This window comes from Lotus japonicus, chromosome 5, assembly GCF_012489685.1.
Source record: "Lotus japonicus ecotype B-129 chromosome 5, LjGifu_v1.2".
Taxonomy (NCBI): domain Eukaryota; kingdom Viridiplantae; phylum Streptophyta; class Magnoliopsida; order Fabales; family Fabaceae; genus Lotus; species Lotus japonicus.
The window spans coordinates 51,241,269-51,259,355 of record NC_080045.1 but is presented as its reverse complement, the minus strand read 5'-3'; the positions used below and the strand labels follow the sequence as shown (position 1 = coordinate 51,259,355).

At 37.0% G+C, this 18,087-nt stretch overlaps 2 protein-coding genes across 8 annotated transcripts; one reads left to right on the top strand and one right to left on the bottom strand.

Moving 5' to 3' along the window:
- The first annotated feature begins 5,374 nt into the window (after positions 1-5,374).
- LOC130717607 (uncharacterized) lies at positions 5,375-11,493 on the top strand. Of its 7 annotated transcripts, none has more exons than XM_057567904.1 (9): positions 5,375-5,527; positions 6,266-6,683; positions 7,782-8,182; positions 8,857-9,106; positions 9,256-9,421; positions 9,516-9,618; positions 9,981-10,112; positions 10,615-10,833; positions 11,074-11,493. In XM_057567904.1, the coding sequence occupies exons 2-9, from the start codon at positions 6,449-6,451 to the stop codon at positions 11,353-11,355; spliced, it is 1,788 nt and encodes a 595-aa protein (XP_057423887.1). In that variant the 5' UTR covers positions 5,375-5,527; positions 6,266-6,448; the 3' UTR covers positions 11,356-11,493. The 7 variants fall into 7 exon arrangements, with proteins under 7 accessions (XP_057423887.1, XP_057423890.1, XP_057423891.1 ...); XM_057567907.1 differs by having other exon boundaries at positions 5,397-5,527; positions 6,339-6,683; XM_057567908.1 differs by lacking the exon at positions 5,375-5,527 and adding an exon at positions 5,716-5,837 and having other exon boundaries at positions 6,339-6,683.
- A 1,776-nt stretch (positions 11,494-13,269) lies between these two features.
- On the bottom strand, positions 13,270-17,696 carry LOC130717491 (uncharacterized). Its single transcript, XM_057567731.1, has 2 exons — positions 15,776-17,696; positions 13,270-14,270 (listed from the first exon to the last, which is right to left on the bottom strand). Exons 1-2 carry the CDS (start codon positions 17,333-17,335, stop codon positions 13,872-13,874), a joined length of 1,959 nt encoding a protein of 652 aa, XP_057423714.1. The 5' UTR covers positions 17,336-17,696; the 3' UTR covers positions 13,270-13,871.
- Between the last annotated feature and the right edge of the window lie 391 nt (positions 17,697-18,087).

Here is an 18,087-nt window from a genome sequence, read left to right as displayed (position 1 = left end):
GGACACGTGATACATTAAAAATTCTATATTTATTTTATTGATGATTAAGATAATGAAAAAAATTGGACTACGACTCAGATGGAAGGGCAAGCAGGTGTTGTATTGGTGAAGAATCAACTATCACAATGGGATATAATAATATAGAGTCCTATAATTTATTATTACTGGTCACCTGTAAAATGAAACGTTGCGCATTTATTATATGGAAAATATTATATTTTACTCATTGAAATGAAAACTACTTAATTTTTTTATTTGGCCACCGGTCTCCATGGAAAGGGGGTTTCACGTGACTAATTTGACTCGGGATACGATAGTGATGTCCTTGACCACAAATATATTATTTTTTATCTCAGAGAGGATCGAACCCGAGCCAGGAGTCTAGGTGAAATCCCTAAGAAAATGCACATTCATCACTTGTGCAACCCCTTGTGGTTGAAAACTACTTAAGTAATCCCGAGAGATTTTTTTTAAGGAAAATTAATAAGTAAGAACAACTCTAGAGCATCTAAGCAGATGGACCGGTAGCAAACGACGGGTGAAGTACGATAGTGATGTCCCTGACCACAAAGATATTATTTTTTATCTCAGAGGGGATTGAACCCGAGCCAGGAGTCTAGGTGAAATCCCTAAGAAAATGCACATTCATCACTTGTGCAACCCCTTGTGGTTGAAAACTACTTAAGTAATCCCGAGAGATTTTTTTTAAGGAAAATTAATAAGTAAGAACAACTCTAGAGCATCTAAGCAGATGGACCGATAGCAAACGACGGGTGAAGTCTCCAGATGCTATGTGAAGTATCTTTCCTACAGGTCAAACAATTTGCGGTGTTATTTCGTTCCCTAGGCATGTAGTCAAAAGTAACATTCCAACCCCGAGAAAGCATGGCTCTAACTCATGTATCAATGTTGCTTTGCATCACTTGAACCAAATTGGCACAATCTGAGACACATGAGACTCAGCAAGATATGCACTTTCATGCCCATGACTAAGACACACACTGGATACTCAGACTCCATGGTTATCTCGGATAATGGCTTCACATTCCATTCATCTAACCTCCGCATTCCAGCTTCCATCCACTGCTACCAGGGGCGGATCTAGACCTTATATATCAGTGAGGTTAAATATAAAAGAAATTATAGACTAAAATATATTGAATTTTTTTTTTGAAAAAGAAAAATATTATAGATAAAACCATGAGATAAAGTTTCTCATGGAAATAGAATAGTTTACGACTCAAGAAAGACTAAGCTTACAACGAAATATAACAAAAGAAACAAAGTGAAAACAACAGTACAGTAAAGAAACAAGGACAATAAAACAGGGAAAATACAATAGGAAGACAACAATCTATACTACACTAATAGTAGTGGCCGAAAAATAGGAGGTGCATGAGAAATCCACAGCAGCACATAGCAGGTTACAACAAAATTTCTTCTAATGAATTTTTTGAGTATCTTGCAAAGTGTTGAGTGAAGGTTTTGTCGTTTATTATAATTTATATTGTTTGAGTATATTCTTCTTTATATATGTATTGTATTGGATGACATGATGAACACAATAATTTGAGTGAACATTAATTTCATGATGGATATGAACAACAGACACACAGTATCAAATACATTCAGGAAGAGAATATAATGAAAGCAACACACAGTTGTGAGAGCATATAAAATCGAAGCGTATAAATATTTTTTTAAAAAAAGAAAGAAAGAAAGAAAAACTGGAAGCCACACCTTGCCTCAACATGGGTCCGCCCATGACCGCTACCTACGCCCGTGATGTGCGGCGAGGTTCAGCGGCCTGCATCGATGCTTGTTTGATTGTAGTTTTAGTTTTCTATATTTAAAAACTATTTTTGAAGTTTTTTTTTAAATGATGTTTTCCAATATTAAAATTTGAAATTAAAAATAGAAAAAAAAACATCTTCTGATTGTTCTGATATTTTAGTTGTTAAAACTGAAAATGAAAACTCTAATAAAAAAATGGTGGTTAGTGTCTTGTTAATTAATAGAGGGGAGGTCAGTGCAATAATGATTAACCTCAAGAGAGATGAGAGCAATTACCCCAGAGGAAAATTAAGGAAAATGTTTATAGGAAATTCACATTATGAATACATTTAACAGAGAGTAAAAGAGAAAATGAAAAGAGAAATAATTAATATGGTATATGAAAAATATGATAAGAAGAGATATACAATGAGAAAAATAAGATGATGAAGAGTGTCTGCACTCAATCACAGATTCATAAACTTTAACTTGTGAGGGTGATATACACACGCTCAAACACATATACATATAAGCCTTTAATATAAAAGTAAAAATATTTTATGAGGACAATTAATGCTGTTGATATATTTATTGTAAGAAAGAAAAACAATTTTTTCATGGGGCAATTGCCCGCCCAGCCACCTTGTATGTGGATATGTCACTGTCTACGCTGCTACGTGGATATCCAAGTATCATTATTAAAATATTAAATAACTAGAAAATAGAAAATATTGAAGAAGTGCATTTCCATCCTAACATCTTAACTTTTGGTTGTTAGCATTATTTACATTGGTCCGAAATGCCACATTGGCTCCAAGAAACTCATAAGTAATTGATGCATATTTTGCTTCAATCACAAGTTTTCACTATTTATCTGGTCTCACAACACCAGATTATTTATATTTTTTATTTTCATAAAGTAATAATAAAAAAGTCATAAAGTAATATGGATGAGAGAGAAAAATATTTTTTATGCTAAAAAATTATAAAGCAAAGTTGCTTAGCTAAGATCTAGTTCTTAGATTTAAGAACCAAGACCTCCACATCATCGTCATCCAATGCTTAAGAACCTGATTCTTAGTTCTTAGTCCAAGAACTCACTTCTAAGAACCATGGATGGAGATGCCCTAAGTGAAAGTAAGTGTCTCATGGGTGTCCAACACTATGGTGTTTAGGTCAGTAACATTATTCTCTCAATAGTGTTTGTTGGCAGAGCTTAACTTGAGTCATCAAGAATGGTGCCTCACTGTGTTCCACCATAAAGTTGGGGATAATTTTGTCATTTCAGCTAGATATAAGTTTTTAAAACAAGTCCCTAAGTCATTTACAAAGCGTTTCTTCCAATACAAAGCATCTCAAAAACCGCCATGACCGCTACCACCTATTTTTTACCACCACCACATACTCAACCTATACACCTCTAGTCTGAAGTGATTCTGACCAACAATTGCGACCAGAACCTTCTTCTCCGCTGAATTACATATCGTCCCAACCTTCCACTCTATTGTTGTCTTTGATATCTCTTCCTTGACCCTCACCGAGACCTATTTATCCTTCGTCAACCAAGCCTTCTCCCTTGTCCACGATGCTTGGTCAGTTCTCCTCAACTCTCCAAGAAGACTGTGTACGACAACTAGCTCCAATTGCTCACTTCCTGTAGCTGCATCCATACCCTACACCACCGCCTCCGTCGTCGCAACAACAATTTCACTCAAAATTAAGGAGGAACTCTGGCAGCACATAATTTTATCCGGCTCATTTTTATTATTTATTATTTTAATTTTATATTGTGTTTCATATACTTAAGAAAAAAATTAGTTAGTTAAGATAAAAATTATTTTTTTAAGAAAAATGGGAAATAAAAATGTAAAAAAAGGGGAAGTTCTAAAATGACTTGAAGCATTCTTAAGCTTATTTGAATGAGTCTTGATTTTCACTTACAAATTTCATCTCAAATGGTGTATTTTATGACATAGAAGAAGTGATATTGGGGTGATCTTTATCTTGTTGGAAAGTAGAGACTAAGTTCGACAACTCTTACGAACACTCCAAAGCTAAATTAGATGTCTAATAAGTTATTTTTTTATTTACAAGACAAAATCAAAATGTTGCTCCGACATGTTGACATAAGGGTAAACGATGAATCATATCTAGAGTTGTAGATGTTTGTTTTGTATGAAATTTATCACATTTGAAGGATAATATTGCCACCTACAATTCAGAAAGGGGCCAAGATGTAATTCCAATGTTTGGATAGTTAAAAAACACGTCAAAGTTGACATAAAAAATTTGAAATTTCACATAAAAGTCAACTATTTGATAAACAATTTTTAGTCCATGTAGGTCAAGTCTCCCCACTCTTCCTTCCTCTTTTCCTATATAAAGAGATCTTCACACCCTCCTCATCTTTAGACAAAAATATACGACCAAAATCTAGAATTGATGTTCCTTTGAGTGTTTGAGATGTTTGAAAACAGTAAGTTTATAGTTTAGTTCAAAGTTTTTACATATCCATTTTTGGGTCACTTGGGTTTTGTGCTCAGTGTCGAACCTGCGTGCTAGTCTAAAGTTTTGATATAGTTTGCAGTGTGAGGTCAAGTTCCTAAGAGCATCTCCAATGGGGTTGCTTAAATTCAGTTGGCGCACTTAAGCAACGTTGCTTATTTTGAAGTATCACTGGAGCAACATGACGTGGCAGTTGAGTTGCTTAAATTTAAGCAACGGTTGCTTATTTTCTCTCTCCTTACTTTTTGACTAAAAAATTATACTTTCTCTTTCATTCATGTACTTGTATAGTGTCTTTACCCTAAAATAATATAAATATATGAGGTATAGTGGGACCCAACCAAAAGTAAAATAAGCAACCGTGGTTGGAGCGAATTTTGCTTGGGTTGCTTAAATCCTATGTGTCAGTTTGGACCCATCAAAATAATTTTTAAGCAACCCAACTAGCAACTATGCATTGGAGATGCTCTAAGAGGCCAACGCGGTTGTGAGTGACGCCTTTGAGCTATTTTTTTTACCTCATTTCTTCTTTATTTTTATTTTATAGTATACATTTTTTTATTCATGTGGAATTTATTTTCTTCTATTTTATAAATACCTTGAAAATAAATATTTTTGTATGCTTTGTAAATATTTGTTTAGTTAAATATTTCTTCATATTTTAATTATAAAGTCTCAAAAAATATTTTTTATTTGGTATAAAAGTACAAAATTCCAAAAAGCTTTCTTATAAAAAATTCATAAAAATGTGTCACTTATACGATAACTACTTAATTAAATTATTTTCCTAAATGCACTCCAACTACATAGTTGTAAAATTCTTGGGGTACTAGCAAAAAGGTTCTCTCAAACCTAAGTATAACTTTGTTTATTTTATTAACAAAGAAAGCAAACATTACATGGTATGAATTGGAAAGTCTCTGGTGTGTTCTTTTCATCTTTATGTTCACAATTCACAAGTAATAACGACATGTAGACTGTGCTTTTTTTTTTAGGTAATAAAAATTGAAAATTTCTACCACTTGAAATAAATTAAAGAACCTTGTGATCAGGGATTTTGGTTCAAAGACAGATAGATATATATAAATTATGAATAAAATAGGGGACCACGTTTAGATAGCTAGAAAGAAAGAGTGAAGAGCACATATGTGGCAACTTCACCAGATGACCCTCTCTTCTCCATTGGCAGCCACCACCACTCTTCCTCAGACACCCTTTCATGGTTCTTGAACTCTGCATCACCATATATGTATGTGTTTTGTTCTGTTTCATAAACCTGTTCATTCACCTTCCCAACACTTGTCTCCATTTTTGTTTTGGCCAGGCTAAATGTCCTTTTCCTTTAGCCTTTTTCAAATTTATTTATTTATATAAGTCAGAAACTATAATATATAATATAGATAAAAATCTGATATTTCTGTTTCTGAGGTGTTCTGATAAAGCTGTTTCACATATTCTTATCTTCTTCACTGATTGCATCTTTTGTCGTTTTCATCATTCCATTCCTTGTGTGTAGTGGTGATACTTTTCCTTTTCACCTTGCAATGCCTTTTCACAAGGCATGGCTACTACCCTTTCCTTCACAAAAGCCTTATTCTTCTCAAAACTGTTTTCAAATTTTTCCATAGTTTGAATTTTTCTGTGATTAGCTTCTCATTATTCGGTGGGGTTAGTTACAAAACTTCACCTTCTTCTACTAGCCCATCACTTAACACACACATACACACTCTATCTCTCACACTTTTTTTCTTCTTACTATTTTAGTATGAATTTTGTAGTCATGTGATGATTGTGCAATTGTTAAGTAAATATATGAAGCCTATGCTAATTTTCTCTTACTTTTCTTTTTTCTTTTTGGTTGAGCATCTATGATTCTATTTTAATATGTAGATTTTTTTTATGTACCTATACTCTCTGTTCCTCCATGACTCTGTGTTTGAGTGTGGCTTTGATAAATTCTCATGAGAACTTGCATTAATTTTCACAGTTACAAGGATGATAGTGATGGCCCACCAAACTGTTTAAGGAGACAGGTGCAAATAATTGTGTGATTTTTTTAGGTCTCTCTGTCCTTGGAGGTGGTTGGAGAACTCACGAGTTGAACCTATGAGACTGTGAAAAGGGGTCACTTTTTGAATAAAGAATCGTTGAAAGAAGAAGAGTGACATTAATGGAGCCACTGAATCCCAAGTACTTTGAGAGAGTGGTCTCACAGAGAGCACTGCAAATGGGAAACTCGTTTCCTTGTCAAATTTGTGTGGTGGGATTTCTCTGTGGAGTTTGCCTCACCTCTCTGTTCTTGGCTGCTTTGACTTCCTTTGGCACCTTTCAGTTTGGTCCCATTTCATTTTCTACCATGAACATGGCTAATTCATCAGGGAACTCAACTTCTAATTATAATATCAGTAAGTTAAATTCCTCCTCCTTCATTTGAATTAATCATTTCTTAATTGTTCTTCTTTTGATTATTTTTATGTTGCTCTTGTGGCCAATTCAAGATACATTAGAGCTGGTTTTATTTAATTGAATAAAAATTGCATAAGAAAAACAGCTGCGGACCAATTTTATCCCATCATTCTCCATTCGCCCTCATACACGGAGGTGCAAAAGCTAAGACAAGTTGCTTTTGTCAACCATGATTTTGGTTTCACCATAATTTTTCAACGCTCACCACGCTCATATCCGCAGCTGCAATCGTTGTCAATGAACCTCCACCATCCTCTGGTCCAGCTGCAACCACCTCCCTCATGTGCAGCCGAGGGCTGTCCTGAACCCTAGATGACAACACCCACCACCCTTAGGTCCGACCGTTATTGCCATCAACAAACCACCACTAGCTTTTGTTCCAGCCATAGTTGTTGTCAACGTATCCCACTACCCTGGCACTTGTATGTAGCCGAAATCAATCGTCGCCATGGGGTTGTGGGCGCCGTTGACAACGATTACGGCTGGACCAGAGGATGGTGGGTTTGTTGACAGTAATGACGACCGGACCTAAGGGTGGTGGGTGTTGGGTCTGGGACAACGTTTACGGCCGCACCTGACGATGGTGGGGTATGTTGACAGTGCGGCCGGACCAGAGGATGATGGAGTTCGTTTAGAGCGATTACAGTCGGACGTGAAGGTGGTGGGTTTAGCAACTAAAGTGAGATAAAATTTATAATAAATTATTTTTCTCTATTCTTGAAGTTAAAGAATTAAGTTTATTATGAATTCCAACTTCCTTTCAAAGTTTTGTGTATTCAAAGACGTTTGTTGATGAAGCAAACTTGATGAGAAGGACTTAAGCCTTGTGCATGAAGCAACTTTATGAAAGATAATTAACTTTCTTACTTTACGTTAGGAATGCTCTAATTAAACATTCTTTTTTACTAAGACTGCATTTGTTTTGCTTAATCAGTACAAGAAGGCACGTAGAACTGATCAAAATGATGTAGTAATGCAGTAATTAATCTGATTAAATTAAATTAATGGTAGAAAGTGTTTTCTTATATTTTTCTCAGATATGGTTACAAGTGGAGACTGCAATTTTAAGCTTAAGGAAAATGAAAGGTTATTGGACTTTAAGGGTATTGGAGATGGTGATGATAATAACAATGACAGAGTCTCATTGCTTTATTCGGCTTGGAGTGCTGTGTTGAATGAATCTACAAGTGGAGGAAATGAGTACTTGTTGAAGAAAAATGGAATCAGTAGGTCCAGTTTGCCTAATGCTCCACATTTGGAGAATTGTAAGGTGAAAACAGAACTATATGGAAGACTTGATAAGCGTACCGGAAATGAGAGCTTCCCACCATGGACGAGTTGGAAGGGATTTCTACAAACATTCCCTGTTGCTGCATCCAGTGAGCAGATCAATGATCTAAGGCTTCAGGCTGCATCTGAGGGGGCTTATCCACCCTGGGTGCGTTCTTAAACATGATTTGTTTAGTGCATGTTTGAAACTGGTTCGAAAACTACAGTGAAGCCAAAATTATGGTGGACAGAAGCAATCTCCCTTAGCTTTTACTTTTATTCACCATGATCTTGGCTTTGTCGTGATTGTTGAATTGTGGTTGTCGAATGAGTTTCCAAATATGCACTCAGCGTACTAATATACAATGTTGGTGCCAATATTGTGTTTGTTGTTACCTCCAAATATGCTAGTGAAGGGGCATCAGTTTCCATAACATTCACCTTTCATGACCAATTATTGTTTCTTTACAACATGTTTGGAGTCAAAGTTGAACTTTTCGTAGTAACTTCCTCCTTCACAAAGGATACTACTAGAATCACTTCTCTTGTTAACATGAAAACTTGTCTAATTTCCAAACACACACTTTAGTCATTTGTTTCTTAAATCCTTAACTTTTTCCTGAGCAGAGATATTGGCAAACTCCCGATATTCCAAACACACACTTAACTCTAATGAAAATTCCATGATTCCAACATTTAGGATGAGTAATCACTAATAAACTTATAGAAGAACACCATATAGATGGTTGAGGAAGAAAATTATACAATGTTCAGGGTTAAATTAAAAGATAAGATGGAATGTTGGAATCACTGGCCAAGTTGTTCATATAGAAGCTTTTGCAGATTGCAGGATCTGATGAAGAAAACTATCCCTTGACTAGAAAAGTGCAGCACGACATATGGATCCATCAGCACCCTTTAAACTGTAGCGACCCGGATGTGAAGTTCCTTGTTGCTGATTGGGAGAGATTACCTGGATTTGGTATTGGGGCTCAGATTGCTGGTATGTGTGGACTTCTCGGTATTGCAATCAGTGAAGGAAGAGTCCTTGTCGCTAACTATTATAACCGGGCTGATCATGATGGTTGCCAAGGTATAACTTCTGTGCTTTCTATGTTCCTGTTGAATTCAGTCTTCACAACCTATGTACAATGTGAATATCTGATCACCACGAGTTTTCAAACACTGTGAACAAGATTACAAAAAACCAAAGGAATGTTAATCTGATGATATTATATACAGGGTCTTCGCGGTCTAGTTGGAGCTGTTACTTCTTTCCAGAAACATCTTCGGAATGCCGTCAGCGTGCATTTGAGCTCATGAACAATGAAGAGGCATGGAGCAAAGGAATTGTGACCACAAAGGAAAATTATACATCGAAGCATATATGGGCTGGACCAACTCCAAGGTAATCAACCTCTCAGAACTGCAATTTATGACTGCTCCTATGCTGAGACCTGAATGTGCTGTTTTATTCTTCTAATGCTTACTATATGCTGCAGAAAGTGGGGTCTTCCATGGAATTATTTGCAACCTACAACTGATATAAATGGGACTCTATTGGCTTCTCATAGAAAAATGGATAGAAGGTGGTGGAGAGCACAGGTACTATTCTTCTATCCCCAAATGACGTCTCAAGTTTTCGGTCCCACGAATGAAAGTTTGTCATGTCAATTAAAATAGACATAAGTGAGGCAGTTATAAACTTACATGGTGGTTATTAATTGACATGTTAAAAATTTATTGGTGAAACAAAGAATGGGACACAGTTCAGGGAAAGAAGATTTCAATCCCTAGTTTTAGATGTGAAAAAAGGGGTGTTGTGTCCTCATAATCAATTCTTAACACTGAGAAGCTACTCACATAAGCTCCTTCATAGAATTGATTTTGTCCATAAAATCAATTCCAGAAGGATTTTCATTTTTCAAATATGCACTTAATCTTGCTACCATAAATGTTTCTTTCAGGCTGTGCGCTATTTAATGAGGTTCCCAACTGAATACACATGCAATTTAATGAATGAGGCCCGCCATGCTGCTTTTGGAAAATTAGCTGCAAAAATGGTTCTGGAAAGTCTTGGTGGAGAATGGCCCAAGGTTGTCTTAAATATGCATTGCTTTTCTCATTGGTCAAAAGACTCTGCTTTGCACATGAACAACAATAGGAAGAATGAAAGTGCTTCCTAACTCTAAAAATAGAAAGTTTTTATTGAAAAGTGTGATATTTGATGCTATGAATGCATTAAATCTTATGTTTTTCAATAAAATTTTGAACAACATGCTACTCGTTGCTCTATTTGATAAATAAATGCAGCAGTAGTATTAGATATCTCATGTCCTAATGTGTGTCACATTTTCCTGTCTCGCCAATTAAACTTTTCCGTATTAATTAAAGAGACAATTGTTGCACGCGCGAGGCAGTTACAAACTTACATTGATCACGTATTTTCTTTTTAACGAACATGAAAAAATTTGATTGGTGGAATAGGAAAATGGAACACATTAGGGACAGACGATTTTCATCATCCTAGTATTAGATACTTGGTAGTATTGAGCTTTCATTTGTGGAAGTCATACACTTACCTTTACTCCTCTGCCTCAGGAAAGTAATTATGACAGGCCAAGTTCTGATATTGATGAATATGTTTGGTCCAATCACAAGCCATGGGTCCCTAGGCCTCTTCTGAGCATGCATGTAAGGATGGGAGACAAAGCATGTGAAATGAAGGTGGTTGAATTTGAAGAATACATGCAGCTTGCTGATAGGATTCGAAGGCACTTCCCAAATCTCAATAGCATTTGGCTTTCCACTGAGATGCAGGTACAGCAATTATTACCACACTTTCCAAATTTGGAAATCCTTCTATAACTGATTCTAAAGTCAAAATCAACTCTCTCGAGAGAAACTTTTATGAGTAGTAGCTTCTGAATTTTAGAATTGATTCATAGGAAATATAAACTGATCTAAATAGCCATTCTTCCTAATTATTTTGAGTCATCTTCTAGATGATATTGTAGTTTGTTATATAGTCTTAACATTATTAACTCCAATTTGATTCAGCAAGTCATTGACAAAACAAGAGAATACCCTAATTGGAACTTCCACTATACAAAGATAAGACGCCAAGTTAAGACTAACATGTCAATGGCTGATTATGAAGCCAGCTTAGGAAGAGAGACAAGTACTAATTATCCAATGGTGAATTTCTTGATGGCTGCTGATTCAGATTTTTTCGTTGGAGTGTTGGGTTCTACATGGTCGTTTCTTATAGATGGAATGAGAAATACTGGGGGAAAGGTAATGGCTGGGTTCTTGAGTGTCAACAAGGATAGATTTTGGTAGAGTATATATGCCTTGTAAATATTATATTATTTGTAGCCACGGTAATAATGTGATTCTTTGTGTATATATTGTAGTGTTATTACTATGAAGAATCAAAAAAACTTGGACCCTGTTCCTTGAATCTATTATTTTTTGCCAGGTTCCTTTTTGTTCTGTTTCATGGGGAGTTGCATGGTAATTCATCTGAGGTTTTTGGTATGGAATTGTTCCATTTTCAAACTTTGCAACTAATGATGCAAGAGGGCGTATATCCAAACCCCTATACATTGATTGAGTGGATCTAGAAATTTCACGATAGAGAGTGTTTTAAAAAAATTGGTTATTGAACTGATGAAAGTACGGTTCAATGATCCAATCATGAATTTAACCGATAAAAATTAAATATATTTTGTAAATATTATATCATATATTAAATGATTTATTAACATAAAATTTTCACAATGTATATTTTATAAGATAAAAAATAATAATTACAATAAAAAAATTATAATTCGTATGTGGTCATATTTTAACTCGACATTATTTAGTTAACTTTTTTAATGTTTTTTTTTTTTTAAGTATGATCGGTTCAAGCCAGTTCAATAGAACCTGTTTTCAACGGTTGTGACCGATTCTCACTGTTCTAAGATCTATCGGTTTTTTTCCTTCAAATTGGTCACTTGACCGGCTCTCAGTCCTTCAAATGGATCATTCCTTCGATGATAAAAAATAGTGGTCCATAGTGTACCACTATGTTAAGTACAAAATTACCCCCCAAATTTCACCCCTCAATCTCTCTCACTGCATCATGCTTCCAGCACGACAACACTATAGGCCATGTCGCGCACCACCGCCACTGCACTAGGGTTCATATCATCGCCATCACCACAACACCAAAGGCCATGTCATCGCTATCACCACCGCACCCGAGTCCCGAGGCCTTGTCACCACCACCAAACCAGGACTATTCAATCAACCCTTACCACTGCGCACATCAAGGACACAAGCACAATTGCACCCAAGAATGTGAGCATAGTTGCGTCCTCCGTCATCTACTTGATCGCAACCCTGCAACCCACCCTTCACTCCACCAGACGCTAGCCAAGACGGTGGCTTCACCGTAGAGTCCTCCACCAAGGCATTCGAGGTTAGGTTGAACAAATTAAGTGAACCCAGATCTTTAGATCACAACTTCTATAATCAGATCTTGTGTTTAAGTTTTGGGGTAGCAAACTTGTGTTTGTGAGAATAGAAAGTTTCACCTTTGACAGCTCTTGTTGGGGTGAGTTTTGGAATCAGCAGTGAGAATTCTACGACCTCCCCTTCTCCCTTCCCAACAAAGTTAGGCTCTTTAACGATGGTTTCCATTAACACATGGCGTGTGGCAATGAGCTGACCAGAAGAAGAGCACCTGAACAGGGAAGGGTGGAGAGCTGAACGAAACCATTATTGACAGCGAGCTCATTGGCATCACATACGGATGTTTTGTGACCGCACGAGCAGGGTGTTGTTGGTGACATAAGGGTGTTGTTGTAATTTAATTTTAATTTTTAAAATGGTTAAATTTGAGCTGTTTAAATATTTTATTAGTTTATCCTAAGGTGGAGAGAAATTTTCAAGAATTATTTTTTACCTAGTCCACTCTGTATTATATTTTACACAGCGGTCTAAACGGTACAAAACTCTCCTGTTATAAGGTAATGCAGCTATACCCCTTGGATTAAAGGAGGATAAAGTGATTAAAATAAAACACATGTTTTTATTAGCTGATCAAAAACATAAGAAGAAAACCACAAATGCATAAAACTACAAAAGAAGTCTCATTTGGTTTGTAACATTTCTTTTGATAAGGAATTATAAAATGTTCGCAAGGAATTTTGAATAATCCACTTCGATATAAAGAAAAAGAAACAAAAGACTAATAAACTATAAATGTGAAACAGAAAGATTCTTGCAATTCAATAAATTTAGGTATAAGTTACAACAAAATATACTTCTATTAGGCCACAGTCACTTTGAAAGAATAGCTAAAACTTGATCAAACAACAATGACAGCTGAAATACCACTCACATAAATGCAAAACCAATAACTATCAATATAGATACAAATAGTGGTATCCTAGTGAAAATTAGAATGAAGCCAAGAAAGTAGCAACTGAGGACCATATAGACTCTCTTCGTTTTCATTTCACATGACAATACAATAATTTTCAGATGATGAAAGCTCCTTCAAATCCAATATCATGAAAGGGGAAAAACATAGAGACACACCCTTTCTTAAAGAGTAACAACCGATTGCACAAAAGTTTCCAGTAAATTCGTGGTGAGATCATCCAAAGTGAAAAGTTAAGTCAGCTGTGCACAAAGACTCTCTCTCTTTACACTCTCACTATGGCAACGATTAGGCTATGTTTGGAAATCTATTAGCACCGGTACAAAGTGAACAGACACCTTCTTATGGATTGGAATGAAAATCCGTTCACATTATATAGTATCAAAACAAACACTAGCAAAGTAGCGATTATAGAAATACCGTGTTATTGGTGTTGTTCAACATCCTCACTCACCTGGCGCACACCATCGCCTCCTTTTGCAACTGTCTGCTTCTTTTGTTTCCTACTTTTGGCTCTTTTTGCCTTTGCTCGGCGTTTCTTCTCATTAGCATCCACCCATTTGTAGTCTGAAGGAATACTGAAAGGATCGACTTCATCCTTGTATCTGTGACCGTCAGAGTCGCTGGATTGCGTGCCACGACTTCCTTTCACCCATGAAATCCAGGATGCAGACCCTTCTGATTCCTTGGATTTGGTATCCTGGAAGTAAGCTGGGCTAGAAAGAGGAGTTGAAAACTCCTCAGCTAGCTCAGCTGGCTGAAGCTCCTCAAATTTTGTGAAAGTGACAAGGACCCGCACGGTTGGGACTATAGGGATAGCTATCTGCATAGCAATGGCAAACCAGAGGCATAAGAAACGTTTGCATTAATGCAAAGTATGCCGCGACATAACGTACAAACAGTGACATTCATGTATGAAATACAGATATTATACAGTACAACATACATTCATGAAATATTAAAACATATGAAAATGAATCTGATATACATCTGAAATATTAAAGTGCATCTAAAATGTTCAAAAAAGGATTTTAGAACACCAACATGACTTCAGCATTTGAGTGCTAGTGTTTTCATATCGAGAGACAAAATCTAGAACAAATAATAGAAAAGAAGCAAGTGCAATTTCAATGAATTTCCCGCAACAGTATGGAATTTGCTTTGAAATATATAGTTCTGCACAAATGATGAGGAACATGATATCTTCATAAATCAATCCAGAAATGTGCTACTACATGTGTCAGCCTAAAGAATGCAGGGTATAATCTAGCGAATTGAGAAACTTGTCATTTTTTTAACACAACCCCAATGCAAGTGTTTAATTAGGAAAAAGATCCAAAGAGAGAAAAAACTTAAAAACAAAATAATAAATAATAAATATCTAAAATAATGACGCTGTGAAGTTCAAGTCATATATTTGTAGTATAATAATGATAATTTATCTCTGGAGAATGATCATTTTATTCATCAATCTCTATTAGTAACAATTAACCATCAACATTCCGATCTGACATGTGGAAATCAAAGAAATTGTATCGCACCCGCTTGTGACAGTAGAAAAAGAATCTGCCACACATGCAAAATCAACAAAAACAAGGCCCCCCAACCCAAAAACTAGAAAGAAAGAGCTTTCAAGAAAGAAGAAGAATGTCCAGACAAGCTACAACTTCTAAAAAAAGAAAAGTATAATTCCTACTTTCATCCTCCGATGATCCAAGTGTCATCAATTTAGTTCTTGAAATCGTTGTCAAGTTATCCCAGAATTATGTAAATAGTCATCAAATTTGATTTTCTGTGGCCAACTGAGAGGAATGATCTGTCAGCATTTTACACCAAAAAGACAGAGAAATGAGAGTAGCACAGTCTACATTAGGGACTAATTTGATGATGTTTAGCCTGATTGAGATTTGAGAGACTAAATTGATGATACTTTGCCTTTTAGGGACTAAATTGATAATAAATCTTCTGACGATCAAAATGATGACATTTGTTTCTTTGCCAAACAAAAGTAGGTTCCCTCAATAACTTCACAACATTGACACAAACAGGAAAATAAAGAGACTTATATCTAGTAGTACTATGTATGAAATAAATATATGAATAGTGCCATATCTAACTAGACTTAGGTGATGTGAGCATATTCTAACACAAAGAATGCAGAGCAACATTGTATAAAAAGAGTACTCAAGGATACATTTTTGGAAATCTTTCTACAATTAATTCTAAGAGTCAAACTCAATTCTGGGGATAACCCAAAGAATGCAGAGCAACATTGTATAAAAAGAGTACTCAAGGATACATTTTTGCTAATGATATTATTTGAGTTACCTTGACAGGAAAGGTTCCATGAGGAAGTTTGGTTGTCAAAAGCTCTCTGAGTCTCCTAATAGCTTTAACCTTGTTCGCTAAGATATCAAGTAGAGGCAGAAGTTCATCTGTTTTCAAAGGGAAGTCTGGAGTCAACCACAAAACAGGTCTTAAACCCTTCTTGTATTCACTCTCATTCTTAGGCTCCTTAGACGTTCCTTTCATCTTCTTTTTCAAATTTTTATCCTTCCCTTTCTTCAATTCTCCACCATTATCCTCCTTCAGAAACTCAGGTTGTAACTTTCTCTGATTGCCACCTTCTTGGCCCAACATTGAAGCTTTCTTCGAAACTTTTGAATCCTCAAGTTCATCTCCACCACTCTTCATGTTCTTCTTGTTCCAACCAAACCAGCCCTTCTTCTCTTTAACCCCACCATTGGCTTCACAATTCTCATTGGCAGCAGCTGAACCATTTTCTTCCTCATCCTGACAAACACCCTCATTGTTCCCCATTCGCAGCGTGGAATCCAACTGCATCCTTTCCTCAGCAGTCAACACATCACCATACTCATCATTGTTCTCTCCATTCATCACACTTTCACCATCCTCCACAGCGAAAAGCTCTTCATCGGTCAAAGCTCCCGGAACCCTCCTCGATTTCACACTCACCATCACACGAAGCATATCATAAACCTTTGCCTTCCAGTTCCCTACCATCTCAGTCTTCTCCTGGCGCCTCCAATTCAAATGCGGAGCAAGCTCAGCTTGAGTCACATCAATCCCTGGTCTATACATATTCGTCTGAAACATCAAAGCAACCTCATGAGCAACTTCAGCTTCCGTCGGCAACGTCCCCGCTCCTTCCAAAGCATTGGTGATTTCCTTCTCCTTGTGAGCTAGAGCAAGCAAAGAACCCGGCGGAAGAACCACATTACCATCCTCAGAAGCATACCCTTCACCCAGAAACAAAAAGGTCTGATCGGAACGCTGCAACCGGAAGCCATCGAATCCGGCGAGCGTCATATCAGCCCGGAGATTCGAACCGCGCTTCCAAATCCGGTAGGTATCAGAAGGGGCAATCCTCCCGATGAAAGGAATCACAGAGCTCTCAAAATGGAAGGAAATCTCCATGTAGAAATCACGAATGCGTGCAGCGGAAGCAACGATCCGCGGCAACCTCCGGCACCATTTGGCCCAAGCGAGAGGCTGATAGTGCCGCGCGATTATGACGGCAATCGCTTCCTCTCTACTACACACAGCTTCCTGTAGAGCGCTCCACCCTTGCTCGTTCTGCAAGCTCCAATCCGCGCCGGCAGCCATGAGAATCTCGGCGGAGGCCGGATCACGGAGTCGCACCGCGAGGTGGAGCGGGGTTTCTCTCCCGGGAACGTCACGGCGGTCGATAACCGAGGAAACCTCCTCGGCTCTTACCTCGGCGGTGAGGGATTCTGCCTCCGTGGTGACTTCGCCGGCCTTGGCGAGGCGGGGGAGGGTGGAGACGAGGCGGCGGAGCGCGGCGTGGTCGCGTTTCGCAACTGCCACGTGAGCAGGACTGTGAGAGTATTTAGCTATATCTTCCATGTGATGTGGATTGTGGATTTTTCTTCAATTCAACTCAAGTCTCATCAATGGAGGTTGGTGAAGAAGGAAGGAAGCAAAAATGGAAGGTTTGGGGAATTTGGAAAGGTGAATCTGTGAGAGAATGAATGAATTTGGGGAAGAAATTGGAAATTGGAAGAGAATTAGGGTTGAGATTGGATCTGAGAGAGGGGAAGGGAACAGAGACAACTCAAAAGCACTTGAAGGCAGCCAAGAGAGGCTCAAGGTGAGAGACACAGAGATGGCATCTTCACCTTCTCTAGTTATTATTACTGTACTCTGTCTGGGGTATCTATCTAGCTATCTACTTATATTCTATCATTTTTGTTGTTCTTTGTGTTTGGGTTTGTGTGTGAGTTAGTGAGTGAGTGAGTGAGTGTGAGTGTATCCTACCTAAGCCAGCTTGAATGAGTGATTAACTGATTGATTGCTAATACTTCCTCCGTTTCTGATTTTTTTGTTGTTTAAGGTTATACACATTGTTTAATAATGCAATTATTGATATATTTGTTGACATAAACACCCTTATTAAATGTTGAGTTAGAGTGAAGAGAGAGAATGATAGTTATTAGTTAAAAAAATTGATTGGTGAAAATAAATGGTGGTAGGTGAGAGATATAATATTAAATAAGGGTAAACATAGAATAAATTGAGAAAAAATACATTGGGTTTGTAAAACAACAAAAGTTTTGGAATTTAGGCTAAAAGTTAAAATAACAAAATATTAGGAATAG

What these genes read in the sequence shown, in the direction of transcription:
- LOC130717607 (XM_057567904.1), top strand. Translation starts at nt 6,449, where the DNA reads ATGGAGCCACTGAATCCCAAGTACTTTGAGAGAGTGGTCTCACAGAGA. An exon ending in GAAGGTGGTGGAGAGCACAG is followed by an intron (nt 9,619 to 9,980) that starts GTACTATTCTTC and finishes TGTTTCTTTCAG; the next exon opens with GCTGTGCGCTATTTAATGAG. An exon ending in GTGGAGAATGGCCCAAGGTT is followed by an intron (nt 10,113 to 10,614) that starts GTCTTAAATATG and finishes CCTCTGCCTCAG; the next exon opens with GAAAGTAATTATGACAGGCC.
- LOC130717491 (XM_057567731.1), bottom strand. Translation starts at nt 17,335, where the DNA reads ATGGAAGATATAGCTAAATACTCTCACAGTCCTGCTCACGTGGCAGTT. An exon ending in ATGGAACCTTTCCTGTCAAG is followed by an intron (nt 14,271 to 15,775) that starts GTAACTCAAATA and finishes ATTGCTATGCAG; the next exon opens with ATAGCTATCCCTATAGTCCC.